Raw genomic sequence first — 12970 nt, 5'->3', positions numbered from 1 at the left:
ACTAAAACCTAAGTAACAAATCTTTCAACAGATTTCTAAGCGTAAACATATTAACTTGTAATGTGGAGTGGTTATTCCCGACTTCTCATTTTGAATTTTAGATTTGTTGTACTTTTTTTTGAACTTTTTAATGTGATATTGTGCTTTATGGCTGCTTTAAAATTTATGTTTTATTTTGAAAGTTTTTTACATGTTTTTAAATAATCTGAATTAAATCGAATTTATTCGAATTCGATTCGAATTCAAATTTTTAGTCGAATACGAATCGAATACGAATTGGGCTTTTTATTCGAATACGAATTCGAATCGAATTCGATAGGTTTTAATCAAATTCGAATCGAATACGAATTCAAGGAAAAATAAAAATTATTCGAATAATTCGATTCGAATAATTCAAAAATTCGATATTCGATTCGATGAACACCCCACTCAAAACACCAAATCAAGTATATGTTATTTTTTTTAACTTGCCAAGTGTTGAATTCCTTCTAAATTTAAAGAAAAACATGCAACTAAGTTTTTAAGAACTACATTCAATGATTGGTTGTCATAAATAACAGGGATATATGAAATAGAATAGTATACGGTTATATCTAAAAACCTAGGGTATATTACTTAAAGAACATGATTGTACAACCGAGTTTTATTACTATATATTCTAATTGGATGCTATGAAATACAGAACGGTTTGATTTCTAGGTTATATTAATCCGTTTGGTGCAACCATTGGCAAAGGTAATACCTTTAAACAATAAGGGTTATTGGATTTTATCACCTTAAATTATTGGTTATTGGCCGCTGCCACCCCTAACTATCACTTTGACGTCCGTCATCCCTAACTTAACACTTAGTGTGTTTTGTCACCGTATCGTTAACTGATCACTAACATTAGATCCCATTACTATACTTTTAGGGGTGTCATAGGGGTTTTAGGAAGATTTTAGGAATCTTAGGACACCCCAAATGTATAGTAACGGGATCAGAAGTTAGTGATCAGTTAACGACGTGGTTACAAAACACACTAACTGTTAAGTTGGGGGTGGCGGGCATCAAAGTGATAGTTGAGGGTGGCAGGCATCAAAGTGATAGTTGAGGGTGGCAGTGGCCAATAGCCAATAGTTAGAGATGATAAAATCCAATAACCCAAACAACAAACTTTTAAATTAAAATTACACTTCTAGACTTATGAAGTAACATATTTCCCCGTAAATTTATCTTTGATTAGACCTTCTTTTTGACATATAGCAATACTTATAAGAGGTTTTGTTATTGTAAAACCCAACAATATATGTATATTATATGTTAGGAACTTCTGATAGAAGCTACTTTCAAGTGAGAAATCAAGAACCCTAAACTTATTTATAAGTTATGTAAGTTAAATATAGTGTGTGAGAGATGAAGATACAATTACTCAGTTGCTAACTATCTAATGAATCACAATTAAAAATTCAAAAATAATATCTACAAGTATTTATATAATTTTTATAATTATATACTACAAAACTGATGTTATACTGAAAAGGTGTTGTATGTATGTTGTATGTATACAAACAAAAACATGAAGATGAGGTCATAAAAACATAACATTCCGATTTCTGGACTATGATTGTGACAGAATTCTATAATACACTCATTAACTCTACAAGTGAAGTATACACTAGCTGATAACAATAAGTTTTTAAAATTTTAATAAAAAATTAGAGTGTGCATGCTTAGCTTGTGGGCCCACATGTGTTATTCCAACAAGAATAGGGTTGGACCAAGAGTGATCTAGACTATATATAACTCCCATTGACACCTTACTCTCCTCACCATCACTTCCCCTCTTCCCCCATCTTATCTTGCATCCCCAAGTGTTTTACATAACTAAATTAATACCGATCAATGGCGGAAGTTGGCGGTGGTAATGGTGGCGCCACCACCGCTCAAAGAATAATGGGGTGGTTTCCGGAGAGGGTACAGTTGCACCTAGCTATGTTAGCGTTACAGTTCGGATATGCCGGTTTTCATGTGGTATCTAGAGCTGCCCTTAATATGGGCATCTCTAAGATCGTGTTTCCGGTCTATCGCAACATTCTCGCCTTCATTCTCCTCCTTCCATTTGCTTATTTTCTTGAAAAGTTCGTGTTTTTAGTTTTTTTTGTTACATATGTTACTTTTAAGTCGTGTGATGTTAAATATTATGTGTTTTTTTTTTCATGTTGTTTTAATCAGGAAGGAGCGCCCACCGATTACTCTCAATTATCTGATCCAGTTCTTCCTCCTTGCAGTCGTCGGGTATGATTTCATCAATTTCAGTAAATAAAAATGATACAAAAGTTGGAAAATGTTTTTTTTTATTTGCAATAAAAGCATAATAATTACTTACTGCCAATGAGCTAGTGGTGGAGTGGTAAGGGAGAGACCTTGTGTTACAAGTGACTCAAGTTCAATTCCTGCCCCTAGCATTTAGTTTCTGCGGCACCTGGTGATGATGGGAGACTAGGCGAGTAGGCGGCGATCGCTAGTTCGATCCTTGAACTGAGCGGGTTTTACCTCACCGCACTGTCGTGCCTTCGGGCGAGTGTTCACGGGCTTCGGCCCTAGGTGGGGGTTTTCCCCGGTTCGGAAGGCGAGTGTATCCCGATGTGGTGAATTTCGCCAGTAGCCCATTTGGAGGATTCGTTGGCTGTTCAAAAAAAAAATTACTTACTAAAATATTCATTATAATATGACTTTTTGGTCTAAAACGCGCCCAATCACACTATGGGATTACCCTAAGATTTAGATTGCAAAACACTTCCAAAACACTATTGCAAAAGTTTTCTAGTAGTAGTAAACCTAATGTTATAAAGATAAAGATATGAGTCATGAGATTATTCCATTTGAATTTTCCACATATTTTTAAACTTTTTGTGTGTAACTGGTGAAAATTCACCCGTTCAAGGCATCTAGAAACATATTTGTATATTATTAAAAAAAATTAATTAATATCTGATATCGATAAAAAACCATAAAAATAAATATTAATATAGATATCAACGTTATTCGGTTGATATCAGTTCGGTTAATTACGACTGGTACTAGTTTATAACGAAATATTAACCAGTGGAAAATACAGAATAAAAAAAATGGTTTCTAATACATAGTAAATGAATGAATCAGGATTACTGCAAACCAAGGCTTCTACTTATTGGGTTTAGACAACACTTCACCGACGTTCGCCTCCGCCATTCAAAACTCCGTTCCGGCCATAACATTCCTCATGGCAGCCATTCTCCGGCAAGCTCTCAAATCCCATATACAAACACATATTTCCAAAACATTACACTAACTTCACATTTTCATAATTCCAGGATAGAGAAAGTGAGACTAGACAGAAAAGACGGTCTATCCAAAGTCTTCGGGACCCTATTCTGCATCGCCGGAGCATCAGTGATCACTCTATACAAGGGACCTACAATATACAGTCCGTCTCCTTCGCTAAACAAGGTGCGGGAGATGTCGCCGCTGCTTAGTTCTCTTGGAGATGCCAACGGGAAGAGCTGGACATTAGGGTGCGTGTATTTGATCGGCCATTGCTTGTCGTGGTCTGGGTGGTTGGTGTTGCAGGCACCCGTCTTGAAGAAGTATCCGGCCCGGCTTTCTTTCACGTCGTACCAGTGTTTCTTCGGTATACTGCAGTTTATCGTGTTAGCCGCGTTCATGGAGCGAGATCTTAACTCTTGGCTTATTCATACTGGCTCAGAACTGTTTAGCGTGTTTTACGCGGTAAGTAGATAGATATGGCAAACAGGAGGGGCAGAACCAAAGAGGTTCAAGAGGGGGCACTGACACCCTCGGACACTAAATTTTGTTGATTTTTATATTATAAATATGATTTTTTTTTATTTTTTTTAAAGAAAGACATGACTTTGACCCTTCGTCATAACCAGTAAAGTAAAGAATCTAATTATGATTCTACTTAAAAGTTCTGGTTTTGTCACTAATTTATAATAAAATATTTGGATGCAGGGAGTAGTAGCATCGGGGATCGCATTTGCGGTACAAATATGGTGCATACAAAAAGGTGGCCCGGTTTTCGTAGCCTTGTATCAGCCGGTTCAAACCCTAGTTGTTGCGCTCATGGCTTCCGTTGCTTTAGGCGAAGAGTTCTATTTGGGAGGGTATGTATACCATGTTATGTTATATATAAGACAACTTAGTTTATTTCAGAACCAGTAATATATTACTGATACGAATATTGATGTTGCAGGATTATAGGGGCAATATTCATTATAATCGGATTGTATATGGTGTTGTGGGGAAAGAACGAAGAGAGGAAGTATTTGTTACAAAAGAACCCGCCATTGCTCCAGTCTCCGACAGACAACGACGTGCCAAGATCGTCGATTGTCCAACCTTTATTGTCTCAATCAAATGGAAATGTTTGAATATGGAAGGTACTTTTTTATGTTAAAAAGGGGGAAGCAAAGCGTGCATGGTGTGTCATTCTAGTCAAGATTTTGTTTTGCTTTTAAAAAAAGAGAGGTAGAGGAGAAATGCTCAGAATGTGATGATTATTATTTATGTCATGATCGATCAGCCAAGAAAATGCTTTTTATCTATCTATCTATCTATCTATCTATCTATCTATCACATGATGGGTATTGTTGTAACTCTACATCATTCTTGTATTGTATTTTGCTTTTGAAGTTGTATTATGTATTGATTTTGATCAATTTGATGTTATGAATTAAGTTATTTATCGTTAGGGTCTCAATTAAAGGGTTTTAATTTGTCGATCATAATGATGAATTGCATGCATATCACATAAGAAATGTCACATCCTAGTTTACCATTTACACATTTTTTAACTTGAAATATCATTTTATTAATTGCGCCGAAAGTCTTGCAATTTAAATTCAAAACATGTCCTGAACTATAGTAAAAAGTCAAAATAAGTCAAAGTTCAAAATTACTATGTCAAGCACTTTCTTTTTTAATAGCCATAGCCATTAGCCCCCATATTCTCAACTTTTCATTTCCTTTGATATTATGTAATCTTGTAATATATACATACATACACAGCTAAGTTTATAGTTTAACTTTACATAAAAATTTCACATTTCACTTTCAAAGCATCATGTCATTTTTTTTAAAGAGCGATCTATCAAAATACGACATTTTGTGAGACATGCCAATTGGAGGAGGGAGTCGTCTTGTTTTCTCCAAATTTCCTTGCTTGTTGCATCAGTGTCACATTAGTCTTTTTTCCCACTTTCTCAAGTTTTCCTCAAAATGTACAATGTCGTCCCAAGTTTCCAGGTTTTCATATTTCACATCCAACTTTAAATTAAAAATAAAGAACATAAAACATGTGCCTATGTGTGTATATGTATATGTTGTGTGATATATAAGTGTTGTGTGTGTATGTGTATGGGTAGTGTGTATGAGTTAACTGTGTTTGGTTGGTTTGTAACAAGCTTGCACAATATTAATATGAATTATGTTGCGTCATTTTCTTTTATAAAAGTTACTATTGGGTTTTACAACAATATTGTATATTACATACAATGTCGTTTCATGATCAAATTTTATTAGAGGCTTTTTAATATCTTAATACTTGTTTGCTAACACATGCAGACACCATACCAGATGATATAGTGTGGATCTCCATTATCATATAAGAAGTATTATATTTTGAACCTAGAGAACGATTTTACAAGTGAAATCACGAACTCAATCAAGTTGAACCAATAATAAGGAATTAAATCCCACGGGACCCAACAACAATTTTGCTTCACCCGTGAAATCAACTCTTAATTTCTCTTTCGTTTCTTCTTGATATATGGAGGAACGGAAATTACAAGAAGGAATCCAGGATGCCATCTAAACGAAGTAATTCCTATAGGTTTAAGCATCCATTTTGAATTCTAATCCTTCTTAGGGGCTGTTTGTTTACCTCTTAATGAGTCTCTTAATGGTTCAGACCTCTTACTGGTTCAGCACTTAATGGTTCAGACTGTTTGTTTCACGAGCAGATGTCTGAATGGTTCAGACATTTGCCTCTGAATGGTTAAGATTTATACAGAGTCGGAATGGTTAAGACCTCTAATCTGAATTGGACAGACATTTGCATATGAACGGTTAAGCATTATACAGGCTCTTAATGGTTCAGACCTCTTGCTGATTCAGTACTTAATGGTTCAGACCTCTTACTGGTTCAGCACTTAACCATTCACATGTTGCCAAACAGCCCCTTACACTCAAACGGAATAAAACAAACTCTAAAAATTCAAACCAAGATAAACATAATATAAATGAACTTAGATAGACATAAATATTAATTATTATTATTATTATTATTATTATTATTATTATTATTAATCTTCTCTAAGCCACCCTTAGAGAGTAAAACCGAACCCTCCTTATACTTTTCACATTAATTGGTTGGGTCCTTCATGTTGGTATTGTACCAAGTTTCATACTCCCTCTCAATATCAACTTCCTTTGTTTCACAAAGATCTTTCACACTCTCTAAAACTTGCACCTCTCTGAGCTTAATTTTAGATATGTTTTTATCACAATATCTGTAGGTTGTTTTTTTTCTTAGTACAACTTTGCTAGTTTTGAAATGACCCGTTTTAGAAATATTTTGATATGCATTACCTGGTTTTGAATTAGAAAAAAGAAATTGTTTTCTCAACTTCATGATCAAATATCATGGTATTCAAAGCAATTCTTCCATCCAAGCTTGATGTATGCTCCCTCTCGAATCCAACTCCTTCCTACAGATCAGATCAACTGACCGTTGCATTATAAAAATGCAAACTTTGACATCAGCCCCGTTATTTTGTTGACCTTCATCTTTTTCAATTCCATTTGATTCTTCATCATGAGAAACTGTAATATAAGACAGAGCTTTCACTTTGTACGCATTCAACCAACACAATTTCTCTCGTCTAGTTCGGTCACAGTCTCGTTATTTTGTTGACCTTCATCTTTTTCAATTCCATTTGATTCTTCATCATGAGAAACTGTGATATACGACAGAGCTTTCACTTTGTGCGCATTCAACCAACACAATTTCTCTCTCGTCTAGTTCGGTCACAGCCACGTTTTGATTATATGTATTGTCTTCTTCAACCACAATTTTCTCGTCATCTAAATTCAAGATAGCATTAGATGATTCCAAAGTCGTTTTCAGTTGATCCAATTCAGGGATTACCTCATGACTAGTCAACCAGTAGGAGTCTACATAAAAGTACCATTGATTTAACACGTTTGGTTTGGATTCGGTGGTGGCTATAAAAGCATATTATTCTTGAACATAAGCCATATATGCCTCCATATCTCACAGTTCTTCTTCACTAACCACAGTCGCATTTCCCCCCTCCTTATGTTGTCAACAACATATTACCATATGCTTTCTATGTCCACATAATGGCATCTATACGAAAATCATTTTGGTTGATGCTTTGATTCTTTTTCTCGATTCTATCCGTATGATCAATCTTCTTCAAAAAACATTTCTTTGGTTGTCCCGGCCCTTTTTGTTCCTTTCTTTCCTCTTAGGTTGGTCACTTTTATCCAATTACTTATCCTTGCCTTTCTCGTCATTACGGTTATGATTTTTGGTGAATCAATTCTTCTCCTTTCTCGCGGCATACAGGGCTTCAATCTCGATTTTAATTGTCACCTCAGCTAACTATTTTGCCAACGCTCTGGCCCGACATCGATATTCTTGAACTTGATTATACTCAGTTAGGTTGCCCACCCTTATATAATGGTAACAAACCTGCCGTACTTCGGCTTTCAACCATGGACGAGTATTCGCTTCATAAGAGCATCTCTAAACCGAGATTATGGATCGAGTTCTCCAATTTCACGACATACGTTATTTATTTTCGAAAGTATTATGAAATCAGAAGATCACATTGGGACGTCGTCATTAGTTTTCCTTCGACTAGTTGCAGTCAGGCATTGTTTTATCTTCATAAGCAAGGTCTCAAGAGTATCCCATGATCAAGAACATTATCATCGACTATTTTCTTGATGATAAACATCACTCGACCTGCTTTCATTTGCCACTCCCCGATAACAACGTTGATATCGTTTGTCGATGGTCTCGTCTCGATACCGTTCATTACCTACCAAAGATCTTGACCTTGAAGATACGATTTGATACGCGTCGACCATTGTTTGTAGTTGCTTTGATTCGGTTTGTTGAATCCTCCTACGACATGTAACTCTGCCATTGTTTCGGTTTCTTGACTGATTCTACGCTGCAATCGAGTTCATGAGAACTTACCTTCGATAAGTTTCTTCCTGCAATCAGAACCCGGACACCAAACCAGGATGCCATCTAAACGAAATAATTCCTATTTGTATAATTACCAATTTTAAATTTTAGTCCTATTTATACTTAAACCGAATAAAACAAATTCAAAAAATTCAAAAAATTCAAACTAAGATAAACATAAAGTGAATAAATTAAACAAATAGACATAAGCTCTAAGGGTAGGGTTCTAGAGTGACCACTAGGTTGAGAGTGAACTGTATGAACTAATCTGGGCCATTGGATTATATCATCTAGAGATTTTTAAACAATGGCAAGATTGTAATTATAATGTTATAACTTCCCTTTAATATAATTGACAGAAGGGTATTTTCGTCTTTTAAAAATTGCATTTATTAAACAATATAATCAAAATCCCTAAAATCTCGTTAGTTTCTGTATATACAAAATACACAACTGTTAGTGTATACACTTGTGTACAGTCTCGCTAGTATCAGTTTATATAAGATACACAAATTTTAGTTTATACACATGTGTATAGTCTCGCTAACTATCAGTTTATACAAGATACACAGCTGTTAGTTTATACTCATGTGTACAGTCTCGCTAACTATCAATTTATACAAGATACACAACTGTTAGTTTATACACATGTGTACAGCCTTTTATACATCTGTGTATTATTCAGAAATGGTTACTTATGTGCATATTAACAACATATAGTATATTATGCATGCACACAAGTAGATTCATATAAAAATTATGAAATTAATGAAACGAAACATATCACATGGATGCAAAAATAAATAACTTCATCACATATTCAAAAAAAAGTTAATGCCCAAAATAATTACAATTTCAATCTCAGAGAAATTTTTCAATATTTATTGAAAATTATAAAAAGTTAAAAAAATATATTATGATATCTATATATACGGACTAGCCATTTACCCGCGCGATGCGGCGGGAGTGGCGATTTACAATAGGATACTCGTTTACCGTTAGTTTATCAATCATCTGGTGATATTACGGTATTTGTATGGTACCAACAGTCAGTATAGAAATCAAAAAAAAAAAAATAGCATGGAAAAGTTTAAAATACATGAATCTCGTGTCAATATGGTCAAACTTTTGCTACTATGGGGCTAGCCTAACCTAGAGAGCGAATTAATTTGGATTTATCGATATAAAGAGGAGTTACATTTAGTAAAAATATGGTCAATGCTAATATTATTGGAAGTCAAAATGCATGTAACACTTTTAGTCAAAAGGCTATTTTTCTGAAAATTGTTGGTCAAAATGGGTAGAGAAGTAATTTCCCGTTTTTTCCTATCAAATGACCGGCCTTAGGAGGGCAATAGTAATTGTATATAAACCAAAATATATTTTTATAACTTCAAAAACTATAAATATTTTAATTTACTAGTGGGAAACCCACGCGTTGCCGCGGAGTCGACAACATAGGGCGTGAACATATCACCAACTTACCATTTACTATACCTGTAACGTAGATTACCTTTTTTTTTTAAAGAGCAAACATTTTCTCATTCATCTCACCAAACTTTTTTATACACTGATTAACAAGCTGCTAAAACAAAGTATACATCTCCCCTATCGGATTTTACATTTACCACCTAGTTCAACAATTTTTATTACACAGCAGTGAAATTCACCCAATTGCTCCATTATGTATTGTTTCGTTTCGCCCGATGATTGAACTATAGGAAGGACATTGCTTGTAACTCTCTGAATATCTTGTCTATCTTTGGCCGACTACCCGAAAATATTAGATCGTTCCGTGCCTTCCAAATCACCCAACACGCCACCAAGATAATCATTTGTATCACCCTTTTCGTATGGTTCGATATCGCCAAGTTTTTATGTACGTCGAACAGGTCATTCATTGTAAAAGCGTAGATTTGCGGAATGCTACACCACACATTGACCTTGTGCCATATTACTGCTGTGACGTAGCAAGAGATGAATAGATGATCCGCGTCTTCATCACGTTCTCCGAAATTCTGCATAGAGTCGGCCCATGGTGAATATTGCGTCTGTGTAAAACTTTGAGAGTGGGCAACCTATCTTGGGCTCCCTGCTAACAAAAAATATTTAGTTTTTTTCGGTACCCATTTAACCCAGTGAAAAGGTCGAAAAGGAACTGAATATCTTGAAAATAACAAGCGACAATAAGCGACTGAGAAGGCACCATCCAGACCCGGAACCCACACCCAATTGTCTTTACCCATTGAAACCAATCTCTCGTTGACAAAAGCATTAATCTGATTCAATTGGCCTCCTGACTTTTTGTGCATGCCTAATCTTCTTGGCAGAAACAAAAGTTGCTAATACACCTTTTAGGATAAACAAAATAGAATGAAGTTCCAAGCTAACTACTCTGGTGGATCATATTTATCTACTCAATTCTCAAACTTATAAGATTTCCATGAACCTTTCTGGTGGCATTATAAATTTAGCTAAAATTTGTATTCTGCAAAATATCTATAATATTATATAAAAAGAACTTAAAAAGCCTAATCTTGATGTGAAATTTAAAAAGAAATTACTAAAAACTAACCTGGTCATGAATACATAAGTGGAAGTGCCCAATTTGTTCAACCTATTGTTCATAGAGCCTTTTACTCTTTAAACATTGTATTGCCGCTGAATAACACCCACAAAACAAATGAAACAACATGAAAGAGTCACCCTTAAGAAAAAACACACAAACTGCAAGTGCGTAACTCAAGCGTTTAGACCTGAGGCGGTAAGATGAACAAATCGGTTGGGCTAGGTTGGTAACGGGTCAGAAGACATGGTCTGCTAAATCGCCATGACATTGAAACCTGAAAACCAACCTGAGTCAAGGCCAATTAAAACCATATAAGAATAGGTGAAAGGAAAACATTAATAAAGGATACGGTGGTTACTTTAATACACCATCTAGACACATTAAAAAGACATAGGCTGCTAAATCACCACAAATGGAAGGCTCACATCAAAAATAATTTCATTATATGCTAACAAAAATATATATATTTTGGCTAAAGACAGAAAAATCGCCAAATCAAAGGTTCACATTAGAATTATAAAACCAAAAACACATCTTGACACAGAAAAATCCCCATATTAAAAGAACATAACAGATCCGTTTTGAATTGAACCGGAGTACGTTTCGAAGCGAACCGTTTCGACGCGAACCGGTACTGGTCGAAACGGTTCGGTTCTTAACGGTACTGGAAGATTAACACCCAGTTTCACATCCCAGCCCAGCTCATCTTCTTCGACAAAATCTATAATTTTGCCCAGCTCATCTTCTTCTCATAGTGATACACAAATTACCTGACTATCCTCCTTATTGTTTAATTTTTCCCTGCTGGATTGAACATATAATTAACCACCTGAAACCAAAACAGAAAAGTTAAGATTGAAAAAATAAAAAAAGACTAATGAATCTGAAATATATGACTAAGGATAACTGGTCTAATATCACATAATCACTACACCAAAGTGAATATCCAAACAGCCCACCTGACCACTGTCCGAAGACTACCTCTACACACTGATACAAATCCACCCTAGAATTTAAATAAAATAAAAGATGAATTAATCTTTTTTAAATAATAGAGAAATTAAACAAAAACATGAAACACCCAATCGATTTCCTTACCACAATCAAAACCTAAAAGGTACCTGATCTAACAATAGGTTGAATGGGCGGCGTCGTTGGTATGGATGCGTTGAGGGAGTGGCTGGAATTGTAGACGATAACGCAACATACGAAGCCGATTTTGATGGAATTGTTGTGTGTTATATCTGTTCCCACTTTAACCTCCACTTCATGTCCCTGAGAACAAACCATGAAACAAGATTCATTAATTTTCCCACATAACCTCCTGAATATGTGAACATGATTAGCTTGGTATCTGTATTATCATTAACCTGATGAAAGATGGTCAATTAGAGTTTTGCATCCAAGAAATAAACAAATTAACCAGTAAATAACGAAATTAAATCCAAAAAATAAACAAATCCAAAATATAAACAAAACCAAAACCCTAGCTCAATACAAACACAAGTCCTCAAAAACCATACAAATTGAACACGTATGAAGCGTCTGATGATACTAAATTCATCGAAAACAGATATAATAATCCGTAAACGAACAGAAACGACGTGTATGTATGAGGAAAAAGGGGGGAAGAAATGGAAAACAAACCCTTGCGTACGGTCTCGATCTCAGCACCGGCGCGACGGGCGGCGTTGATGGCTTTCTCGTCCTTACGAGCGGCGGCGGTGGGGGCTTTCTTGCGGATCACCACCGGTTCCAGTCCTCTGCGACGAAGAAGATATTTGTTTGTTGGATGGATTATAAAGGGGAAGATGAAGTAATCTCTGCAATGAATCGATTGAACATGAACTAAAACATGAATGAAGGAACTGAATCATCTATTAGAAACCGAAGCATTCAATAGGAAGGTGAAATCCCCCAATTACCCCTTCGGTGTCTTAAAATTTTGGAGAACTTGCAACTTAAATGGCTTTAAACACCTTGTACATGATGTTTTAAAATTGATACACGTAGCAAAATTACCATCTTGTACATCACTTCTCTTTTTTATAATAGTATAGATTGTTGTCATCAAGAGGGTTTTTAGCTAAACATTTGTTTTTATTTAGACCCTAAAAATTGGTTAAGTCAGCCCTATT

The 12970-nt window shown here is 35.3% G+C and overlaps 1 protein-coding gene and 1 long non-coding RNA gene across 11 annotated transcripts; one reads left to right on the top strand and one right to left on the bottom strand.

Moving 5' to 3' along the window:
* Positions 1-1804: 1804 nt before the first annotated feature.
* On the top strand, positions 1805-4741 carry LOC110879584 (protein WALLS ARE THIN 1). Its single transcript, XM_022128063.2, has 6 exons — positions 1805-2120; positions 2215-2277; positions 3145-3261; positions 3336-3750; positions 3994-4145; positions 4235-4741. Exons 1-6 carry the CDS (start codon positions 1885-1887, stop codon positions 4410-4412), a joined length of 1161 nt encoding a protein of 386 aa, XP_021983755.1. The 5' UTR covers positions 1805-1884; the 3' UTR covers positions 4413-4741.
* Positions 4742-9777: 5036 nt separating this feature from the next.
* On the bottom strand, positions 9778-12748 carry LOC110879585. Of its 10 annotated transcripts, none has more exons than XR_004867815.1 (7): positions 12480-12747; positions 11954-12107; positions 11792-11838; positions 11603-11661; positions 11020-11118; positions 10839-10924; positions 9778-10358 (listed from the first exon to the last, which is right to left on the bottom strand). It is a non-coding gene; the product is annotated as an uncharacterized LOC110879585 (long non-coding RNA). The 10 variants fall into 10 exon arrangements; XR_002558781.2 differs by having other exon boundaries at positions 9778-10355; positions 12480-12746; XR_004867814.1 differs by having other exon boundaries at positions 9778-10355; positions 11020-11106; positions 12480-12746.
* Between the last annotated feature and the right edge of the window lie 222 nt (positions 12749-12970).

Source organism: Helianthus annuus, chromosome 9 (genome assembly GCF_002127325.2).
Source record: "Helianthus annuus cultivar XRQ/B chromosome 9, HanXRQr2.0-SUNRISE, whole genome shotgun sequence".
NCBI lineage: Eukaryota > Viridiplantae > Streptophyta > Magnoliopsida > Asterales > Asteraceae > Helianthus > Helianthus annuus.
The sequence above is the reverse complement of the archived record's forward strand: the minus strand, read 5'-3'. Positions and strand labels throughout refer to the sequence as shown.

Excerpts from the sequence above, each read along its gene's own strand:
- LOC110879584 (XM_022128063.2), top strand. The coding sequence starts at position 1,885 with ATGGCGGAAGTTGGCGGTGGTAATGGTGGCGCCACCACCGCTCAAAGA. Across the intron at positions 2,121-2,214 it reads TTTGCTTATTTTCTTGAAAA|GAAGGAGCGCCCACCGATTA; the intron begins GTTCGTGTTTTT and ends TGTTTTAATCAG. Across the intron at positions 2,278-3,144 it reads TTCCTCCTTGCAGTCGTCGG|GATTACTGCAAACCAAGGCT; the intron begins GTATGATTTCAT and ends TGAATGAATCAG.